The sequence below is a fragment of the Cavia porcellus genome, unplaced genomic scaffold, assembly GCF_034190915.1.
Source record: "Cavia porcellus strain 051 isolate PalLab524CR breed Dunkin Hartley unplaced genomic scaffold, mCavPor4.1 scaffold_16, whole genome shotgun sequence".
NCBI classification, from domain to species: domain Eukaryota; kingdom Metazoa; phylum Chordata; class Mammalia; order Rodentia; family Caviidae; genus Cavia; species Cavia porcellus.
Genome location: NW_026947499.1, coordinates 49,191,166 through 49,211,032, shown reverse-complemented (window position 1 = coordinate 49,211,032; position 19,867 = coordinate 49,191,166). Strand labels below are relative to the sequence as shown.

Genomic DNA, 19,867 nt, shown 5'->3' with positions numbered 1-19,867 from the left:
TACTGCTTCTGGGGGTCAAAAGCCCACTTGAAAAAGAACACAGAGACCAAAACTGATAGAGATTTGTCTTTATTGGCAATACCCACTCTATTTGAAGTTAAGATGTAATAACACTGATGTACAAATAACTTGCCAACAACTCTCATCTCTACTTGCCCCACTTCTCTTTAGATGTAATTTGAAAACCACCTCAGACCTTGTACTTTAATTATGCTAAAGTAAAATCCAATGAACGCAGTATGAGTTTCATGGAAGTTTTCTCAGATCCCAGGTCGTCTTAGGTAATCACAGGCTTTAAGGTAAGATAAATATACACATTTACTAAGGCATGCACTTTTGTGTATATAGAGAAGAAATGGATGTCATGGAAAATTTCCATGAAAAACTGTGATCAATTCAAAAATGTGTTTTTAAGGAGAAGTTTATCTGGAAATTGGGAGAATCAAAAGACCATCCAAAAAAATAAAAGCACATACTACACTAAGTTTTAAGAAAATATGTAACTTGGAGGGAAAAAAAACCTTCAAAGTTATTCTGGGCATGGTATATGTTTTAGAGTAGCCATATTATAGTAGCCATAAGCACTTCCAGAAACTGACTGGTTTTTTTGCTTAAGCTGGTGAGCGGTGAATGAGGTTCTCACGAAGTTTTATCATCATTAGCCTTCCTCCCACAGGCCTCAATCTATTTCCAAATGTGGTCTCAATGAGCATGTATGGTCCATGACTGCGAGGGTGAATGTCATGTGCTCAAGCAACAAGACCCTGACAAACCCTTGGGATGACTAGGTAAACAGCATCATAATGAGGAATAACTCCGGAGATCTGAAGAAGAAATCTGAATTTCTTCCTTTAAGAAGAAAAGGATCTCATCTGGTTTACATCAAGATCTAGTTGGTTCATCATTTTCACAAACTTTCTTCTGGGTTAGGAAATTTCATCATGAGACTTGAGATATACTGGTTTGGAAAGTTTCCTCAGCTTCTCCTGAGTTCGAAATCCTCGGCCTCGTAGTGGGGTAAGGCCCATTGGAGGTAGATGAATCTGAATCACAAGGATGAGAATATTAAGAACTCATACTCCCTGTTTTCACTTATATTCTTTGGGGATTTACTAAATACTATGCTGCTGCTAAGTGCTAAATCTACTACTGACTCATTAATCTTTACAACCCTTGTATTCATTGATCCTTACAATAAATTCATAAAAATCATTACTCCAGTATCTATAAGGAGGAGAAAAATGGACACTCAGAGAAGTTAACTTGCTCAGGGTTATACATTAAATGGTGAGACCAGGACCTGAACCTAGATCTGTCTGACTCCAAAGCTCCAGAGCCCACTCCAAAGTGTTGTTCTTTGTATACTGTGTGAATAGAGGAAATTTATAGTTTCAGATCACACAGCAAGGCAGGAAGGTAAACATGGGAGAGGGAAAAATAGTGTATACAAAGATACTCAATGTACAGTAGAAAACTGAGACCAACTTCGATGCCTCCAAGTAGACAGCTGATTAAATTATGGCTGGAATGGCTAAATTGTGTATAAGTCTGACCAGCTTAGATTGAATATCACTTCTGGCTGTGCTGGTGATGATGTTTCTGGAAGAGATTACAGTTTCAGTCAGTAGACTCAGCAAACTGCTCTCCCACTGTGGATGGGCATCCTCCAATATGCTGAAAGGAGGAACTTCCTTTTGCTGCCTGCTGGTCTCTTGAGCTGCAGCAGCTCACCTTCTCCTGGTCCTGTGCTGGGATTTCAGCTCCCTTGGTACTTAGGCTTTGGGCTTAGACTGATTTACACCACTGAATTTCTCCTGAGTCTCCAGCTTACAAATGACAGATCATGGGACTTCTTAGCCTCCATAACTGCATGAACCAATTCCTCATATTAAGTATGTCTTTTTTTATATTTATATCTAGAAATGTATTTCCACCCCACTGATTCTGTTTTTCTGAAACACCCTAATATAATAGCACATTCTTACACTAGCATATAATGCAAGCATTTCAAAAGACCGAGGTAGAATTGTACGCAAAGTTGTTCTGAAGAGATGAAGTAAAATATGTAGGCAGTAAAACAGTACGCATAGTATACCACATATGTAAAGACTATATAAATACACACACACACACACACATATACAGAGATTATATTAGCAAATGAGTAGGTTGAGCCAATTAAGAGTGTTATGTTTCTGCTTTTCTAGGTCAGAGTTAAACACTGACAATCACATCTGTTTTAATATAACATAAATAGTGGTCACTTTCATGGGGTGAAAGTTTTTGACAAGTTTTAATTTCTATTTCATGCATTCCTTTAATGTTTGTTTTTTGTTGTTACTGAGATAGGATCTCACTATGACTTCAGGCTAACTTTGACTTCACTATGTAGCCCAGGCTGGCCTCAAACTCGAGGCCATCCTGTTGTCTCAGCCCCCTAAGTGCTGGGATTACAGGCATGCGCCATCATGCCTAGTTTCATTCCTTTAATATTTGAACTTCATTCTTTTAGTAACAACACACCTGCCTTTTATAGTAAGAGACAAAAAGCATGTCTATGAAAAAAGTGATGGTCAAAAAACTATATACATGTGAGTTGGTTTTTCTTTGATGTGTGACAAAGCTGTACAAAGAAGAGAAATCAGGCATTCGTTTCCATCTGGGTTTGTCCTGATGGGGTGGTAGCACATAAGGATAACTTACTTACTTACTTACTTATGCCTCCTGCGGCAGCTCTCAGCTTGTCGGCAAGCACTAGCCCTCTTGGTAGACATTCTTGAAGGTAACTATGCTGGCAAGCATTAGGTACCCACCACCTCTTAACAGAATCATACTTACCGGCCTTGGGTAAGGAATCTGGTAATGTAGACCGATTTCAATCCTGGCTGTACATTCAGCTATACACTGTTTAATTAGGTCTGTGTCTGTGAGCTATTAAAGGGGAAAATAAGTCAGGTTTTTGTATATTTCCAATGACACATAAAGTATAGGTATATACTTTCTTAATTTTTTTCTGTTCACTAGATAGTAAATTAAATATTGATAATTTGAAAAACCTAAATTTAAAATGAAAATTTACTGTGGATTAAACTTTTAAAATAAAGTAGGTAACACATGCACATGGTAAAAATATTATACAAGGATATAATGCTAAGAATTAAGTTTCCCTTTTACCCTCGTTTCCCCAATTCTTTTTCTCGAAGACAGTTCATCAGTAGTTTCTTATGTATTCTTACAAGGATTCTCTATGCATATACAAAGTTGGTTTTTATTTGGTTTTGGTACCGGGATGGAACAAGAGACCTCACACTTGCCAGGTTAGCTTTTTTTGTACACAAACCACAGCTTACTTAGTTCTGACCCTTTTTCAGTAATATAACTTGAAGATCTTTGTATAATCACATATACAGAGCCATTTCATTCTTTTAAAAAGCTATGTAAAATTCCAACATAAGGCTTTATTATAATTTAACCAATCTCCTACTGATACGCCCTTAGGTTATTTCCAGTATGTGTCATTATATTATAAACAGTTCGGTTAAAGATGTCTCTATAGTTTTTCTGGCTCATATGCAGATACAGCTAAAAGATGAACTCTTAAAGTACTGCTAGAGCAAAGAATATTTGTTATACGCAGTTTTTTGATTTTCACAGTATTCCCTGGTTATCTTCTATAGAGTAGTGATATCAAGCCTTTTAGAGACAGAGCCCAAACTGCAACCTAAAACCTTGCTTATTTACCACAAAGTGATAATGTTGTATTTATACCTGAATACTAAGGTTTTAGTTAAAAAAAAAAGTCATACATTAACATCTTTTATCTTAAAAGAAAAACAACATATACCATAGATTCACCACCACCGTTTGCACCAATGTAAATTTCCACCAACAATATATACATTTCTATTCCCACCAACACTGAATGACAGTGGTTCTTTGTACCCTCCCCATTTCAGTTAACTTCAAAGTTAACCCAACTGTTTTGCAAGTATTATTCACAGAATCTCTGAGTAATATACTAAAGAATAACCTACTGTTATTTTAAATGATAAGTTGCATTGCTTATTAGAAAAGGAAACAAAGGAGCTCTTAAAATCTCAAATAGGCAAACTGTGGTCGTCTGCTTTCATATAAAAGAATGAAAAATTCATCTTAAAAATAGCCAAGTAGGAGAAGGGGAAAACCTGTTTCATTCTAAGGATGAAAACTGAATCAATATGTGGACTGCTATGTTTGCAAGTGGGCCTCAAAGTAGAGCTAGAGAGGTGGGAGGGGGGTTGAGTAAGTGACTTGGTAGAATATTTGTTTAGGATGCGTGAAGCCCATGAGTTCAACCCCAGGACTAGAAACAAAACAAAACAAAACAAAACAAAACAAAAAAAGATAAAGCTGGGATTGCATCAGCCCCAGATGATGACACCCACAGTGAAATATGGGCCTATGAGTCCTGGAAATTCCAAGGGAGTTCCTGTGATACAGTGCCTCTCCGAGCAGGGAGGAAGAGTTCCAGGAACAGCAACCAAGAGAAGCATAGCTGAGTCCCCTGGGGCAGAGGCTCAACTTTCTGACCTCTGTGTTTCTCAGAAGCTACTGCTCTGTTAACCATATTGGGAATAAATTTCCATTTCCCATGTGTCCACTGGAATTCAGAGTAATTAATGAGATACCTTTAGATTATTAAACTCTTAGTGGACCTGAACTTACAAATGCTCACAAGATGTTATCAAAATAAATAGTGTATGTCTAAATTTTCAAAAAATTTATTACAGGAAAAGACACATTATCATCAGTCCCCTTTGGCATATTCTCCCCTCCCCTTAAACATGTTCTGACAACTTTTCAAAGCAGTTCTGGAGGTCCTCCTTCCTGAGTGTCTTTACACAGATCAAAAGTACAGCGAATGCTGTTGAGTGCCATCCAACAGAAAGGTAGGCTCATGAAACATTACAATGTGTTTTCATTTATATTACTCACCAGTTCTGGCACCATGTAACTTCCAGCTCTTTCCCAAAGTCACAATGACCATACATGGTAAACATTTTGAATTAATTCAAGACATTGAGGTAGCCACAAGAGTGCAACTAAAGACACTCATGAAAGAAGACTTTCAGAATTGTTTCAGAAAGTGGCAAGAACAATGGGATATGTAGGAAGCAAGGGAGAACAGTTTGACAGTGATTAATAACAATGTATCTTTTACTGCAATAATTGAAAAAATAAAATTAAAACATTCACTGCATTTTCTGATCATATCTTCTATGTCTACATGAGAAATTAGGGAGAACTGAAAAGCCCCTGACAAAAAGATATGGTTAAAGGGGCTGGGATTTCTGGGGCTGCGGCTGTCCGTATGAATAAGCTTAGCTAGAACACTCCAAATTTAAGCATACAGGCTGCCTGCACAAACTACTTACCATATATACTAATATTAAAATTTTTCTCTAAATGGACACTCCTAAATAATACTATCTGTAAAATTTGGGTTCTATAAATCTCTTTGCCTTCAAATACCTGCCAACACAAATATATTCGTTAAAATTAGAAACCTCTGTATGCCCATTAATTTCATGCCATTCAATCAGTGGTACACCATTTTTTGGTTCTCGCATTTGCCAATCCAAACAGAGACAAAGGAAGGATTCCTGAAATAACTAAAATTCTAGGGCCTTAAACAATCCTCAGGTGAGTAAGTCTCCAAAGGTTTAATGAGCATCCCTAACATCCCTAGCACCAGGTGGACATCATGGGACCATGGTCTGTTTTCAACTATCAAAGCCACCACTTGTACAGAATAACTCTGATATATGAAGCTACACAAAACGAACAATGGTATACAATTAACGTGAGCAATAACTGCTATATTATTCAAAGAAAGTGGCCACCATGGGGTTGGGAGGAGGAATTAAGGAAGACCTCCTAGAGCAGGTCCATTGAATAAAAGTACCTGTAAATGTTCACTGATTCAGTAAGATAAGGCAGGTTCACAGGATATACTAGAAAAGTGTAAGATATTATCTAGCGGATAATCTGGTTGAAAAAAAATCACTGCAACATAAACAAAACAATAAAAAAGTACATGGCCCAACTACTTAGGGGTCTTCAAATATTTTTATGACATATTCCTTTTAATAAAAAATTTTGAGTTCATAACTACAACATATGTACTTAAATTGATTTGTCAGTGTATTAATTTATAAATTATAGATGTTTATGATGGAATTATAGTCTGATAAACCCACTTCAAAACACATTTAATACTACATACCTAACCTACTGGAAATCATAGCTTAGTCTAGTCTACCTTATTACTCTATAGTTGGGCAAAATCATCTAACATGAAATCCATTTTTAATAAAGTGCTGAATATCTCAAAATTCAAAAGTATTATTTCTACTGAATGCTTATTGCTTTAATCCACTGAAAAGCCAAGAAATTATAAATCTAATCATCATAAAGACCATCTCTATACATGTACTAATAAAACCATTGTAAATATATATATGAAACAGATATCTTACAAGAATGAAATAGAAATAGCAGCTGTAATCTCATTTCTATTCTTCAGAAGACTGTGTATGTAAGGACCTCATGAAGTAAATCGACTTTGGTTTGGCAAGCATTGGTCTACAAGAAGAGAAGAATCTAAAGAGGCTAGAGAAAGGTTAGAAAAGTATGGGGCCTTCATGGATTCCAAGAAGAGGAAAGTACTTTAGGAAGATTTCTTTGGTAGCCCTTGTCTCAATTGTAATGTTATATTTTATATTTCTAGCTCTGAAATATCTTTGAGGGATCTCATCTTGGTTCTGCTCAATGTATATCCTTATGTCTATCCAGTGCGTGGCACACAGTGGGCACTTGAATATCTGTTCAGTGAGGACAAAGAATTGCAGAGTGATGACAGCAGCTGTGACAGATATGGGCAGGTTGGGAGGGGAGGCACTCTAATAGATGTGTTCTGGGTTGGACAGTTAGGCTGCAGTGAGGTCCTCTGGATGGCTGGCTAGAGGTCCATGCTGAGTGTTCAAATGTAAGAGGTGACACTGTAAGGTGGCTGCATGTTGCATAGGTCTCAGGGAAAAAAGATGATCTTTAGAGGACTCCTACAGCTGATGGGAGGGAGCATGTAAAGACAGAGTGAAAAGAGATGGAGGCAGAGATCAGGGAAGGAAAAACAGTGACAGAATCTTGTTTGGAAGTTTTATGAGGAAAACAGGGACAGCACTGAGTCAATTAGATCAATGAGAAGGAGGCCGAAGACAAGTCAGGCAAGAAAGCCTCCTTTCGGGCTCTGTGCCAGGCCACCTTCCCAAGGACGTAACAGCTAATGCTTTACAGTTTGTTGGGATGGGTCAAATCTGGCTCCTTGGTGTCTGGATATGTAGTCCCACTAAACTAGCTAACGAAGCACTATTTTTTGTAGTCCCAAAGAGTAACTAGACTCTTTCAGCCGAAGGCTCAAAGCTAAATTGCGAAGGGAATCTTGTGTCTTAATTCCATTCTTTTCCCTCTGAATGGGTTTATATTTGGAGGCTTTGATGAGTTTATGAATTGAAACCAACACTGTACTTCACACCTCCTTCGGGAGTGACTGGCAGTGAGCGTGTATAGGAAGGGTTCTTCTTCTGAAAACTCTCATCGTAGGGTCTTTGAAGGATGCTGAGCTACTTACTGGCTGGACTGAGACCTGGTGTTACGGCTTATACCTACATGGCATCCTAAAGCCTCACTAAATCGTAAGTGGGGCTGCTTCAGTTGTGACTGAATCTCGAGTGTCTGATTCAATGCTAGGATTAAGGGTGGGTGCTTACTAAGTCAGACCACTGATTGACTGGTATCAGCCTAATCCCAGTAGCCTGGATACAATATAAGGGACAGGAAGAAGTTTGTCTTGCCCTTTTGCTTGCTTTGCTACCTTCTGCTCACCATGAACTATTTTCTCTGCCATGTGCTACTCTGCCTTGGAGTCAGCCACTTATGGAATGAAAACTCTGCAAACTGTGGGCTAAATAAACCTTTCTCTCTTTACCTTTGGATGTCAAATGTTTTGTCTCAGTGAGAGAAAAGTAATCAAGACATCTGGAACAAGTGAAGAGACAAACATGGGCTGGCCTGGGCTTTCCAGGGGCTGGGGGAGTTGGTCTAGCTGTGCACTGGCTGCTTTCTGTCCCAGCCTGGGTCAATATGACTTCTGCTCACTCCTCTCTACTTAGAACAGGAAAGAAATGCACCATTACACCGTAAGAAACTACCCCCTCCTTGCAATCTCCAGTGCGGGCCTACTTACATTTTTGTTTTTCCGAAACAATGTTCTGGCCTCATTCAGTATATATTTCCTTTCTTTGATGGTGTCTTCCATGTGTCCTGATGCAGCATGCCATTTCCTCGCAAGCCTGAAAATGCTACGGTAGAGACTAAGAACTTCTTGCCGTGTTGCTGTTGTCATCTCCAGACCCACCAAAATAGAAAGAATATTTGTGTAAGAATGTGATTTGACACTAGGCAGCTAAGCAGAGTATAGTTTTTAAAAATCAGTATCTTTGATTAGTTTAGAAATAATTGCTTTTTGTGAACAGATCTGTTGGACAGCACTGCCAGAAGGGCCATAAAAGAAACTCCAGTGATCTTGTAAGTGGCTTCGGACACCGTCCCACAGATGAGGGTTGGTACTATTTATCAGGAAGTCAGTTTTTACAAATACTGCAAACACAGAAATCACAATTACTACTTTAAAACCAGAATGTCTTAGAAATGATGCTTTTTAGTGGTATTCGGTAAAACTGTATTATTACCTGGGTACTTAGGAGAAGGTACACTTTGGATAATTGAATTTTCTAATTAAGTAAGAACTAGAATTTAGTGTACAGGTTGAGAATGCAAGGCCTGTAGGATGTGGTAAACTACATAAATGAGGAAACCTGGCTAGAGACAGTGGCCAAATGGACAGGACATGCCCTGCAAATGGGAACAGTTGCTTCTCTGCTCTGGCCAGCTCTGCCAACTAAAAACCAGGGCCTAACGATGCCAGGTTTTCTGATAGCAAAAATCTCAAAAAGGACACTAAATCATTAGTTTTGAAAATGTCAACACCATTCAGGACAAACAAAATGAGTAGGCAGGGCTCAGTTCCACCTAGAGCCTCTCAGGTTGCAATTTCTCTTTAAGTTCATTGTAACTTTAAAAAAAATTTCTTAAAGGTATTTTCTAAATTCTTATCCAATAAGAATTGTACAATGAGTGTAATTGAGATGTGTTGTAAACATGTAACAACTCTTCACAATGCATGTAATTACTGTATTTTGCACTGCAAACATGTACTAATAAAAACTTTTTTTAAAAAAAGAAAACTTCTAATGACTGAAAATTTTTTTTTACTCCAAAATATCAGCTTTAATTCTGGAGGACTTAACTAAATGAGAATGACCTAAGGATAGTCCCTCAACAGACCTTAAAGAATAAATTGTTTCAATTGTATAAACAATTTATTCCTTTCTTCTTCTGCTATCCTGAACATTACTGTCATGTAAAAGTTATATTAATATATATAGAAAACTTCTGCAACTTGCATTTTTTTGCCCTTCATAATTGTAAGATTCATCCATGTTGTCCCATAGAGCTACAGTTCAGTCTCACTGCTCAATTCAGTCTACTGTAATGAAGATACCTGAATATACTTGTCTGTTGTGTAAATGTGCATTCGTTGTTTCCTTTTTTTAACTTATGCCAAAACCTTAGGAAACTGGGGGAAAAAATTCCTAGTACCGGAGGGTTCTGCTTAGTCAAACTCAGAATAATGAATATTGTACTTCCCCTGACAAGAGGACAGACTAGAAGATGACAGATGTGGTGAGTAAGTAGCAAGGCCAGGCATCTGCACATGTCATTATCAGTCCTGAGTTTTCCTCAAACAGGCTCATCAGGACTGGAAAGGAGGCTGCTCACTGCCATCTGGGACTATGATCCATTTCCAGCCCCAAGAGGAGGTGTGGTTTCTGAAAATGATGTGCTTTAGAATCCCGTCCTTATTAGAAGCTGGGAGCCAAAGAAGGATACAAGCCGGAAGGGTTGTTTGTTCAGGTATGCTAGGTATCTTTAAGGAATCACCTTATGTAAAATTTCTCTTTTGAAGATGACTGATCCTTCTACCTACTTTACCTCGGAGACTTTTCTTTAGCAAACCAAGGTCTAACCATGTGATAAAAAAGTTTGAAAGCACTTCTTTACCCATTTCAAAGGTTAAACAGATCAAAGTTATATACAACACCAATTCTAAAGTCCATGCTTCACAGAAAAAATGCTCAAAAAGAATTCATAAAAAGCAAGACAGAACATCATGTGTAATAAAAACCCAGATGAGATGATCACATTTTTCCTGGTAAGGAAAACAGGTTTCTGCGTTTCTAGCTCTCCCTAAAACTCCATGGTTTCATCTGAAAATAAGTGAGTCAGTTCCTGTGAGGGCAGCGACAGCTATTAATGATTGCTTCACTTCCCAGTCATTAACAGATGAAATTTCCTTGACTTTGAGATACTTGTGGAGGAAAGTGAAGAAAGTCACGCACATTAAAACCACAGTAAACTTTTCCAAAGCCTGACTTTTATTGGTTTTCTTTCACTAATCTATAAGTGACTGCTCCAAACTCTGATTGAAGCCTCTACCATAATCTGATACATGGGCCCTGCAATTAGGTGAGCAAGGTAATAAGCAGCACTAACAATTGGTACTTAATGGAGCTATTTTCAAAACACTTTAATTAGTGTGTCTTTTGAAAACTAATCCTGATAGATGATGTTCCTCTCTTCAACATCAGGTGACCCAGAAATCCCAAGTCCCAAAGATTTCCAGAGAAGGATCTAAAGCTGTAATTCACCGCTGAGTACTTACTATTAACAAGTCTAGCCAACCACTTCCTAGTCTTGAAACAAATCGCAAAAAAAAAAAAAAAAAAAAAAAAAAAGCTGTGTTTTGTTCTTTTCTAACTGCCTCTCCCCCTTATTTGAAGAAGCCATGATTTTTTTTCTTTTTTGCCTTGGGGCACATACCTCCAATTTTGCTCCCTCTACCTGAAATGCTGACTTTTTCCCTTTTACTGACCAAAGCCTACTTATCTGTCAGTTCCCAGGGACAACATGGATGGGTCTCCTGTTGATGATTTTTCTTTGTAGCTTGCTAAACTTTATGGGACAGTGAAATCCATCCTATTTACTACTAAATTCTTAGCCCCTTCTCTGGAACATAATCAGTTGTTTGCTAAGGAAATGAAAACATTCTAGAAACAGCATTAGCCATATATAAAAAAATTTAACACCCCCTTTGTTTTTGGTTTATATTTTTGTCTTTGCTCTTGGAAGGTAACACACTTAGAAAAACTGTCTTCTCCCAGAATTTTCCTCCATGTGGATTTAATGGCTTGAAACTACATTTATTTCTCTGAAGATTAATATAAGAGTAGGCAATGGTTTTCCTTCACTAGTGTCAGGGTTGATCTGAAATACTGGGGTCTGCTGGGAGTTTTCTGTGGAAATCAGGCAGGAGTATCCAGTTATTTAGAGGATCACAATTGAACTGTAGTTACAACTGGCTATGAGGTCTATTCCCGTACAACTTTCAAAATTAATGTTTTATAACGTTTCCTCTGAGATTGACATCTCTTGAAATTCTTTACTCCTTTTTACCTTTTCAACACTTAAGTCTCAGAATGAGGAAAAACAGAAAATATGAGGTGGGATTAGAAGAAAATTATGACTGGAAGCTAGTCTCTTCTTAAATTACACTGCATCTATAAACAAAGTTCTGGGATGAAATTCATGTAGAAGTTCTTCCTAATGTGGGTAACCCAAAGTTTGGTGGGAGTGGTTATTTTAGATCTACACAGCACATATTTATTCATTATGATTATTTTAATGTGTATTAGCATAGATCATTCAACCTGTGATTTTGATTTAATGTTTATATTTAGAGCTTTCTCTAAATAAATGTATTCCAAAAACTTCAAGTAAGAGAAAAAACTATAATGATAATTCTGAGAAACAGTTTGGGTGCACTCTGCCTACTATGTTATGCTTGTTTGGCTCGGTGTGATCTTCTACTTAACAGACCTCTCTCTGCTTATGCTCACTGACCTTGTAGATACTTATTACCAGGTTTTCCCAGAGCACCCTTTTCCCTATGTTTATCACAACCAGCTATTACTCTTTCATAGTTATTTCATTACATGTTTATTCCTTCCTGGAGTTTTCAAACTCCTGGAAGACAGGGACTATGTTTTGTTCATTATAGTAATAAAAATAAAATAATAATAATAGCTATATTTGCTTTGCATTTAATGTGTGCCAGACACTTGACAAGGTGCTTTACCTATATTAACCTCCATAATCATCACAACAATTCTACAAGGCAGATGCTACTATTATTCCCATTTACAAAGGAGGAACCTGATGTAAAGAAAGATTAAGTAACTTGTCCAAGGTCATACAGCTAGCAATAGGCAGGGCTAAGATTCAAACCAGACAGTCTGGAGTCACAGCCTATGCTTGTAATCACTAAATAGACTGCTCCCTCTCAATAAATGTTGGGGAATGTCTGTTGTTTGCTTTAAAGAGCCAACACTGTGTAACAAAGGGAACTAAACAATTTTAGTCCCAGCCTGTACAAAGCGCAAAGGAAGCAAATTTTTTACACCTTAGTATGGTTACGGTAGTATCATAAAATTCCTCGCATCCAATCTGCCCCTTCCCTTCTTCGATAATTATGGTGCATACCAGCACTTCTAAAGGCTGTGCCTTTGGTTAGATTGCTCTGTTTTTTTGTAGTCCCTCTAACTTCAAGAGGAACTGACATCACAAAAGAGACACTATGGTAGGGGATCATTCTACTGCTACCATGCCACAGGCCTTATACTTTCCCTTCAAGGAGCCATTCAGTCATCTGTTTAACATTTATTAAATACCCACCATACACCAGGTACATGGGCATCCAGAGATATAGGGATAAATAAGCAGCCAAGGGTCCCTGCCCTTCTAAAACTTGTCCTGTAGTGGAAGAATACAAGAAAACAATTTCAGATAGTAATATGCGCTCTAAACAAAGGAAAATAAAGTTAAAAATGAGCAGGGATGTTACAAATGAGAGATTTTAGGTGGTCAGTGACATTTCAACTGAGTTGAAATCTGCTAAGGGGGAAAAATTAAGTGGAAGGCAGAGGAGGAGGAGGAAACAGCAGGAACAAAGGTTCTGAGGTAGGAAGCAACTTCATGGATGGATGTGAAGGCACAAGAGCGTTTGTGAGAAGAGGTCACAGGTCAATACAATCTAGTTGGGATACAACCAGTTGGGATGCTGGGCCTTGGAAACAAGTTTGTAGCGTAACAGAAAAATAAGACATTGGCAGATGTTTTTGTAAGTTGGAATACCAGTCTGCTTTATATCTTCTAAAACACGCTGGACTAAACTATATCACAACTGCTTATAATTCTATTACTCTCACAGATGCTAAAACATGAGTCTTGCCTAATGCCACCAAACTACTGATAGAAAAGTCAGGATCAAAATTCCCAAAAGCTGGTTAATTATTTTCCTTTCTAACCACAGCTTTTTGCTGTTTCTATTTTGAAGTCAGTGTTGGGGAATTATAAGGGAGAGTGATCAATCTAAAAGCAAAAAACTAAACACCCTATTACCTTTCCACTTGCAGTTAAGGGTGTAAGTACAGTAAAGGGTCCTGGGCGTACTCCGGTAAACTACTACATTGGGCACACCTAGGTGCCTGGTATGTTCCAATCTAGTTTTACAGATCAATAGAAGGACTTGGTAGTTCTAGGGAACTTATCCACTGCATTTTTCCCCCACCTCTGAAACACTCCCCCACCCCTGCATCTTTGGAAAATTCACTGAAGCACAAATGCTGAGCATTTTAAGGGCAGAGCTGAAAATTCCCTTTCCCCAGATGGAATTTATAGAAGTATGACTCTGGTCTCAGGAATGTCAAAATTCCACATGCTGGACTCTCATGAGGTTTTGTCTTCTACTAAAGAAAAAGTGTTGCAGGACAAATAAGAGTTGGAACAGAAAAAGGAATGAGGACTTAGCCCAGACTCTTAAGTTCAGAAGTGAAGGGAAAGACTCCTTTTCATTTTTTTTAAGAAAGATTTGACCCCAGGTGGAATTTGTTTTTCTTTTCACAACAAATGATTGCAATATAGCCAAAATTTCTCTTAAGTACTTTATCATTTGGGCAGGCAGAGTGTGTATATGTGAGGGCAGATTGTGAAATCGACCCAAACAATTTGACTAGTATGACTTACTGTGCACTAGTGCACATCTGTGTTCTCTTGCCGTCTCCTTCGATCTAGGACATCTCTGTGCCACGTGAAGAAGGCCCCATCTTATGCAGCTTTACCTTCCTGCTGCTTCTCATTCTTTGCTTTTAATCACTTCTTGAGAGGTGACTTTCTCACACTGAGACTAAGTCAGTTCCCTTGTCATGTGCAGCCCTGGCACCTCGAGCACATATTCCATTATAATTCTGTCTGGCCGACCTTTGAGTGTGTGTAGCGGAGTTTTAGGGGGTAAGACAGTTGGGACTGAGTTTCATTCATGGCACTCCTACATCTAGTATACAGTGGAATATTAAGAATATATTAGAATACATTTACATACACATAGAATAGTCATTGGTAATGTCCATTCTTATTCCAAGATACATGAAATGGTGGATGAACATTTCTCTAGCAAAAATCCAAGAACACTTTAAAAGTAATCACACTTTTGTGCCCTGAATAGCAGAGTAGAGAATGCCTGTCTTGGTTTTGGGCATTAAAGTTTTCCTATATATATAAGGATATAATACAAACAATAAATTTATGACCTATGGGTAGACAAACTTGGGTTTTAATTCTGACTTCACCCCATGGGGCAAATTAGTAATCTCGCTGAGCTTTAGTTTCTTAAAATGTAAAAGGTAATAACAGAACCTTCTTCAAAAAGTTATACGAATTACTTGAGCTACTCCATTAAATATTTTTTGCTAGGAACCAGGAATATTGATATATTCCTGAAATTCCAGTACTCTGGGAGGGTTGAGAGAGGAGGATCACAAGTTTGAGTCTAACCCAAGCAACTTAGTAAGATCCTGTCTCAAAATAAAAAATGAAAAGGGCTGGGGATATAGTTAATCAGGAAGACTCTGGAGAAACAAAACAAAAACAAAATATAACACACACACATACAAACCACCAGCCACTTGGCACTAGGACTTAAAGGGACAGGTTACCTGACTAGGAAGAAATAAAGAAGAAAGAGTGAAGTCTCATTTATGAATGCTAAGTTTGTCTGCAGAGAAATTAAAAAAGTGCCTGGCCTGTTGGTGAATTTATTGCTTTGTGGTAGTAATGGATTTTCTTAAAGCTGTTTCCCTCTGATCATTAATAATCCCTGTACTGTAAAGGCTATTGTTCTTCAGTATGAGTAAATAACCCTGTTGGAGACACCCCTTATCTTTAGACCACAGCACATACTTCTTACTGGAAATATAATGCAAGTGCCAACACAACCAGGCTTTCTTTCCTAGTTTTCTTCCTTTACATCTTACTCTTCATTTATGCTTCAGAGTACTTTTCAGCATACACCAGCATCCTATACAGTATCATTGTCACTGCAATCAACCTTCAAATGAAACCATGCCCCATATATACCAGCTCTTTCCCTCCATCAATCAACATCCCCCACCATCACCACAGACTTGTTTTCTGTACTGCACTCCATTTTGGTTACCAGAATCCAAAAAGGGAAGTGCAATGCCACACAGTTTTGTAAATCTCAGGATATACTTGTGGTTATACTTAATCATTCGTTCCACAGCTATTCTCTGAAATGGCATCTTTTTACACAGAAACTGACAATATGGTGCATCAAAGATAGGGGAGAGGGGAGAAAGGGTACAGAAGGGAAGTAGTATTAGGTGAGACTCTACAATATGAAAATTTTTCAGAGGAAGGGACAAAATCAAAATACTAATATCTGAAAGACTTCTAAAATAACTTATCGCAAGATCACAGGTGGCAAATGCCCTTCTAAATACAGATGTGTCTCAACTTGCAATGGTGTTAAATGCTGATAAACTTGTGATAAGTTGAAAACATCTCAAGCAGAAAATGCAGGTAACTCACCTACCTACCCAATGTCACAGCCTTGGTTGTTCACCTGGATATTAACTAGGAGGGAGCTGCAGCTAGTGTGCTGCCCAGGATCACCACTTAGGAAGGAAAATCTATTGTACTTCATATTGCTAGTAGAGGGAGAAATCAAAATTCAAAATATGGCTTAGGAGCTTGTATCACCTTCACACCACTGTTAAGAAAGTGCAAGTCAAACCAATGGTAAATTAGTTGGGAACCACCTGTGTATTAGTCCAGCACTGGAGCACACAAGGTTATACTTGTATAGCTCAATTGCAATCAGACCACTGTGACCAAAGTATACCAAGCAATAGATATACCGTATCTTCAAAGACAGAAATTCTAACTAGAAATCGTTATGACTCTTCAATTCAAAAGAAACTGAAGTACCTGCTATCGTTTGTTTTTTGAAGTACATGTTTCCTTATTGGCATATTTTAAGAAAACAAGAAAAGAGTCAGTATTGAGAACAGATGGAAACAGACCAGTGCTGGAGATCAATCAGTCATTCATAACTCACTAGCCAGAATCTTCCTAAAAGTCAGAAAACCAAAACACTAGATTCTTGCTTTGTGATAATCTAAGAAACTGGATTAGGAAACTGGCAAAAGGGCTTTGGTTACAATATTAGCTGGGCTTTCTAGCACCTGATCCTAGATCCAACTGTTAGATAACAACACTGCATAGGAGACCATGTCTTCAGAACAGTTTCCAAGTACTCTCCACCTAACTATAAGATGAACAACTTATCTGACCTGTAGATAGATACAGGATCTCCTTACTAGACCAAGTCTTTTTAGAGTAGGAGCAATGATTGCCCATTTTTACATGCAGGAAATGAGTTGTACCCAGAGTACACTCAAGTTTCTCTGGTCCAGTGCTGACCAAAGAACTTGCTGTGATGGAATTCTTCTTTCTGCTCATCAAAGTGGCACATTCCTGTAAGCTCAACACTGGGAGCCTAAGGCAGTAAGACTGTAATTTCAAGTCCAGCCTCAGGAACTTAGCAAAATTAACAGTGGTGGGGATGTAGCTCAGTAAAAAGGCCCTGGGCTCAACCCCCAGAATAGCCAAAACAACAATGCTTGAGCATTTGAAATATGGTGTGTCTGGGAAACTGAATAATTTCATTCAAATAGTCACATGTGGCTTGCAGCCACATAGGGACAACACTGCTCTAGACCAAGAATTACAAGTCAAATGCCCACTGGGGTCAGCCAGATAGAGTGAGACAGAAAAGGCCTTTGGCACACTTGGAGAATAAGTCACCTAACAAAGGGAAAACAATTGTTCAGCTCTAGCTGACCTGTTCTGTAGTAACCTCTAGGAACTTTAGGCTGGTGTGAGACTGATTTTTCAAATGAAAGCAATAATCTGGATTTTGTCCAATTTGTAAATGATGGCAAATAAAAGAATTTAAATGACTTAGTGGGTTGAACAATATGTTTGCGGGCGATTTCTGTCTTACCATTTTGCAACTTTTAATCTACTTTGTTCTGTTGGTGCAGAGCAGATCCAAAAGTGAAACGCAGGCTTTCTGATTATTTTTTTTCTGGTACCGGGGATCAAACTCACGACCTTGTGCTTGCCAGGCAGGCTTCTTTGTCTGATAGCCTTTTCACTACATTATGAGTACAACCACAATTGTGGTGCCAATGGCTGCAGCAACATAGACAAAAAACCCTCTGTCAGAAGCTATTCAATTCCCCTGCAAACACTTTGTAAACACTGTGCTGCTGCCCAACCAAAACCATATTGGAACCTATAGGGCAAGGATCTGTGCTGAGAGCCAGGAACACACAATAATCCTTAAGACTGACATGCAATAAACATTTATGTGTTTTCCAAAAAGGACCCAAATTACCTGTGCACAATTCAAAAAGCAATGACAATTGGAGGGAACAGATTTGAGCCAGGCCTTTGAGGATGGGTCTCACTGATTATGACGGTTAGTGTCATCCTTTATCTTTGAGGACTTGTCTATGTCAAGAGTCTCCTTTGCCAGTTTTTCTTTCTCTGCGCAAACTCTACATTTTATGAGCCCGGGGAAGTTTGAAAGCCTTTTCCCAATGTGATCTATAGAGAGACCTCCACATTTATTCGCCTGTTATGGCCCTTCTCCTAACTTTATTAACTTCTTGATATCTCCTTTTGGGTTGTTAACACTTGGTATTTTTTTTGCGAATTATTTTTCCTTAGGAAAACTCTCTTCCACACAGTTTACACCTAATACTTCAAGTCCTGCAAGTTGATCTTCCAAAATATATTCTGAACCAAACTCTCTTTATTTCCACAGAAATGACTCATTCAACACTAGTAGTCACCTCTCACTGGCTAAGGGAACAGCCTCTTACAAAGGAAGGTTTTTTTTTTTTTTGGTACGGGGTATTGAACTCAACACGGTGCACTTGCAAGGCAGGCGCTTATGCCGCTGAGCTAAATCCCCAATCTTAACAGCCTCTTCATCTTTCGTGGTTTTTAAAAAAAAAAAATGTCAGTTAAGTCAGCTCACTAACCTTCTTTAAATCCTTTGGTAACACAACAGCCAAACTCTACCTTTGGGAAAAAAGGCTCTGATCAGGTCCCACCATGTCTCCAGCTTCATCACAGAACATTATGCCCCTTTCTGCTTCAGTCTCACTGGCTCTTATCTTCACTTACACAGCTCATTCCCTGCCTCTCCTTTCTCTCTCAGTTGGATCCCACCCCCACACTCCGCAAAGGGTGTCCCCACTCTGACCAGCCTTCCCCAATTTGGGGTGGCCTTTCTCCACGGGTCTTTGGAGGTCATTTCTCACTTTTTGATACTTATTAGTTTACTTGTTAACTCATTAATCTTTGATTGAATAGGAGCAAAGTTTTCGTCTTATTCTGGTTTGTTGACCGACGGAATTAATGCAGCTGGCTTTAACTGTCCTGTAAGTCTTCGTTTTTGCATAGGACCTAGTTTAAACTGACTTCTCACCCTGGAATTACTCCTACCAAATACCATTTATCTTAGGGGAGCCAAAAGTTTCACAAGTGTCTCAAGATGGACTCCCAAACCAGCCTCTCATTTCTGGCCCACGTGCTGCTTCCTTGAGACAGGTCGCTGAGGTCAGCGGCGACAACACCAAGCCGCCTTCGCAAGGCTGGGGTCACACAAGCGCAGTCTCTTAGCAACACTGCACCCCCGCCCCCACCTCCTCCTAGTCCCAGAGGACCAACCCTTGCCCCCAGTTCCCGGCGCCTAGAGTCAGCGTGTCCATTTCTTACACTCACTCTGCGTCAATCCTACCTTCCCCCACCCACAGAAGCGCCGCAGCCCCTGGCAGGCTGGGGGCAGGCTGGGGGGAGGCGGCACCAGAAGTTTTGCAGAACCCCAGGCGACTGAGCATCCGCAGGTCCGGTAAACCAGGCCAGGCCAAACCACCGGGAGCACTTATGAGGGAGTATTAGTTCCAGGTCAGGGCTAGCCTAGAGCCTTTCTAAACTTTCTATTCTATCCTATTTTCCGACGTATCCAACAATATAGCCAATTTCATCCTCTCCCTATTTTCCCTCCCCTCCTTTGGCTATGTTTCTCCCCCATTCCAATCAAAAAATGGTCTAGTTCGGCCCCGCCCAGCCCTTCCTTTCATGGGCTACGTCTTTGCCCTTACTTGGCTACGGCTTCGTACGGTCTTTGCGTACGTCGTGACGTAATCGTCCACCC

General features: G+C 39.1%; 1 protein-coding gene across 9 annotated transcripts; it reads right to left on the bottom strand.

Moving 5' to 3' along the window:
- Positions 1–53: 53 nt before the first annotated feature.
- Positions 54–19,738, bottom strand: Lyrm1 (LYR motif containing 1). Of its 9 annotated transcripts, none has more exons than XM_013141966.3 (6): positions 19,435–19,738; positions 17,642–17,832; positions 12,952–13,029; positions 8,285–8,443; positions 2,839–2,931; positions 54–1,043 (listed from the first exon to the last, which is right to left on the bottom strand). In XM_013141966.3, the coding sequence occupies exons 3-6, from the start codon at positions 12,952–12,954 to the stop codon at positions 927–929; spliced, it is 372 nt and encodes a 123-aa protein (XP_012997420.1). In that variant the 5' UTR covers positions 12,955–13,029; positions 17,642–17,832; positions 19,435–19,738; the 3' UTR covers positions 54–926. The 9 variants fall into 9 exon arrangements, with proteins under 9 accessions (XP_012997420.1, XP_063082708.1, XP_023416665.1 ...); XM_063226638.1 differs by lacking the exon at positions 12,952–13,029 and adding an exon at positions 18,690–18,729 and having other exon boundaries at positions 19,435–19,736; XM_023560897.2 differs by lacking the exon at positions 17,642–17,832 and having other exon boundaries at positions 19,429–19,738.
- Between the last annotated feature and the right edge of the window lie 129 nt (positions 19,739–19,867).

Bases quoted from the DNA above. Each gene is read 5' to 3' on its own strand.
- Lyrm1 (XM_023560897.2), bottom strand. The intron at 2,932-8,284 runs GTAAGTAGGCCC...CCCCTTTAATAG, and splicing joins TGTTTCGGAAAAACAAAAAT to CTCACAGACACAGACCTAAT. The intron at 1,044-2,838 runs GTAAGTATGATT...CTTGTGATTCAG, and splicing joins AGATTCCTTACCCAAGGCCG to ATTCATCTACCTCCAATGGG.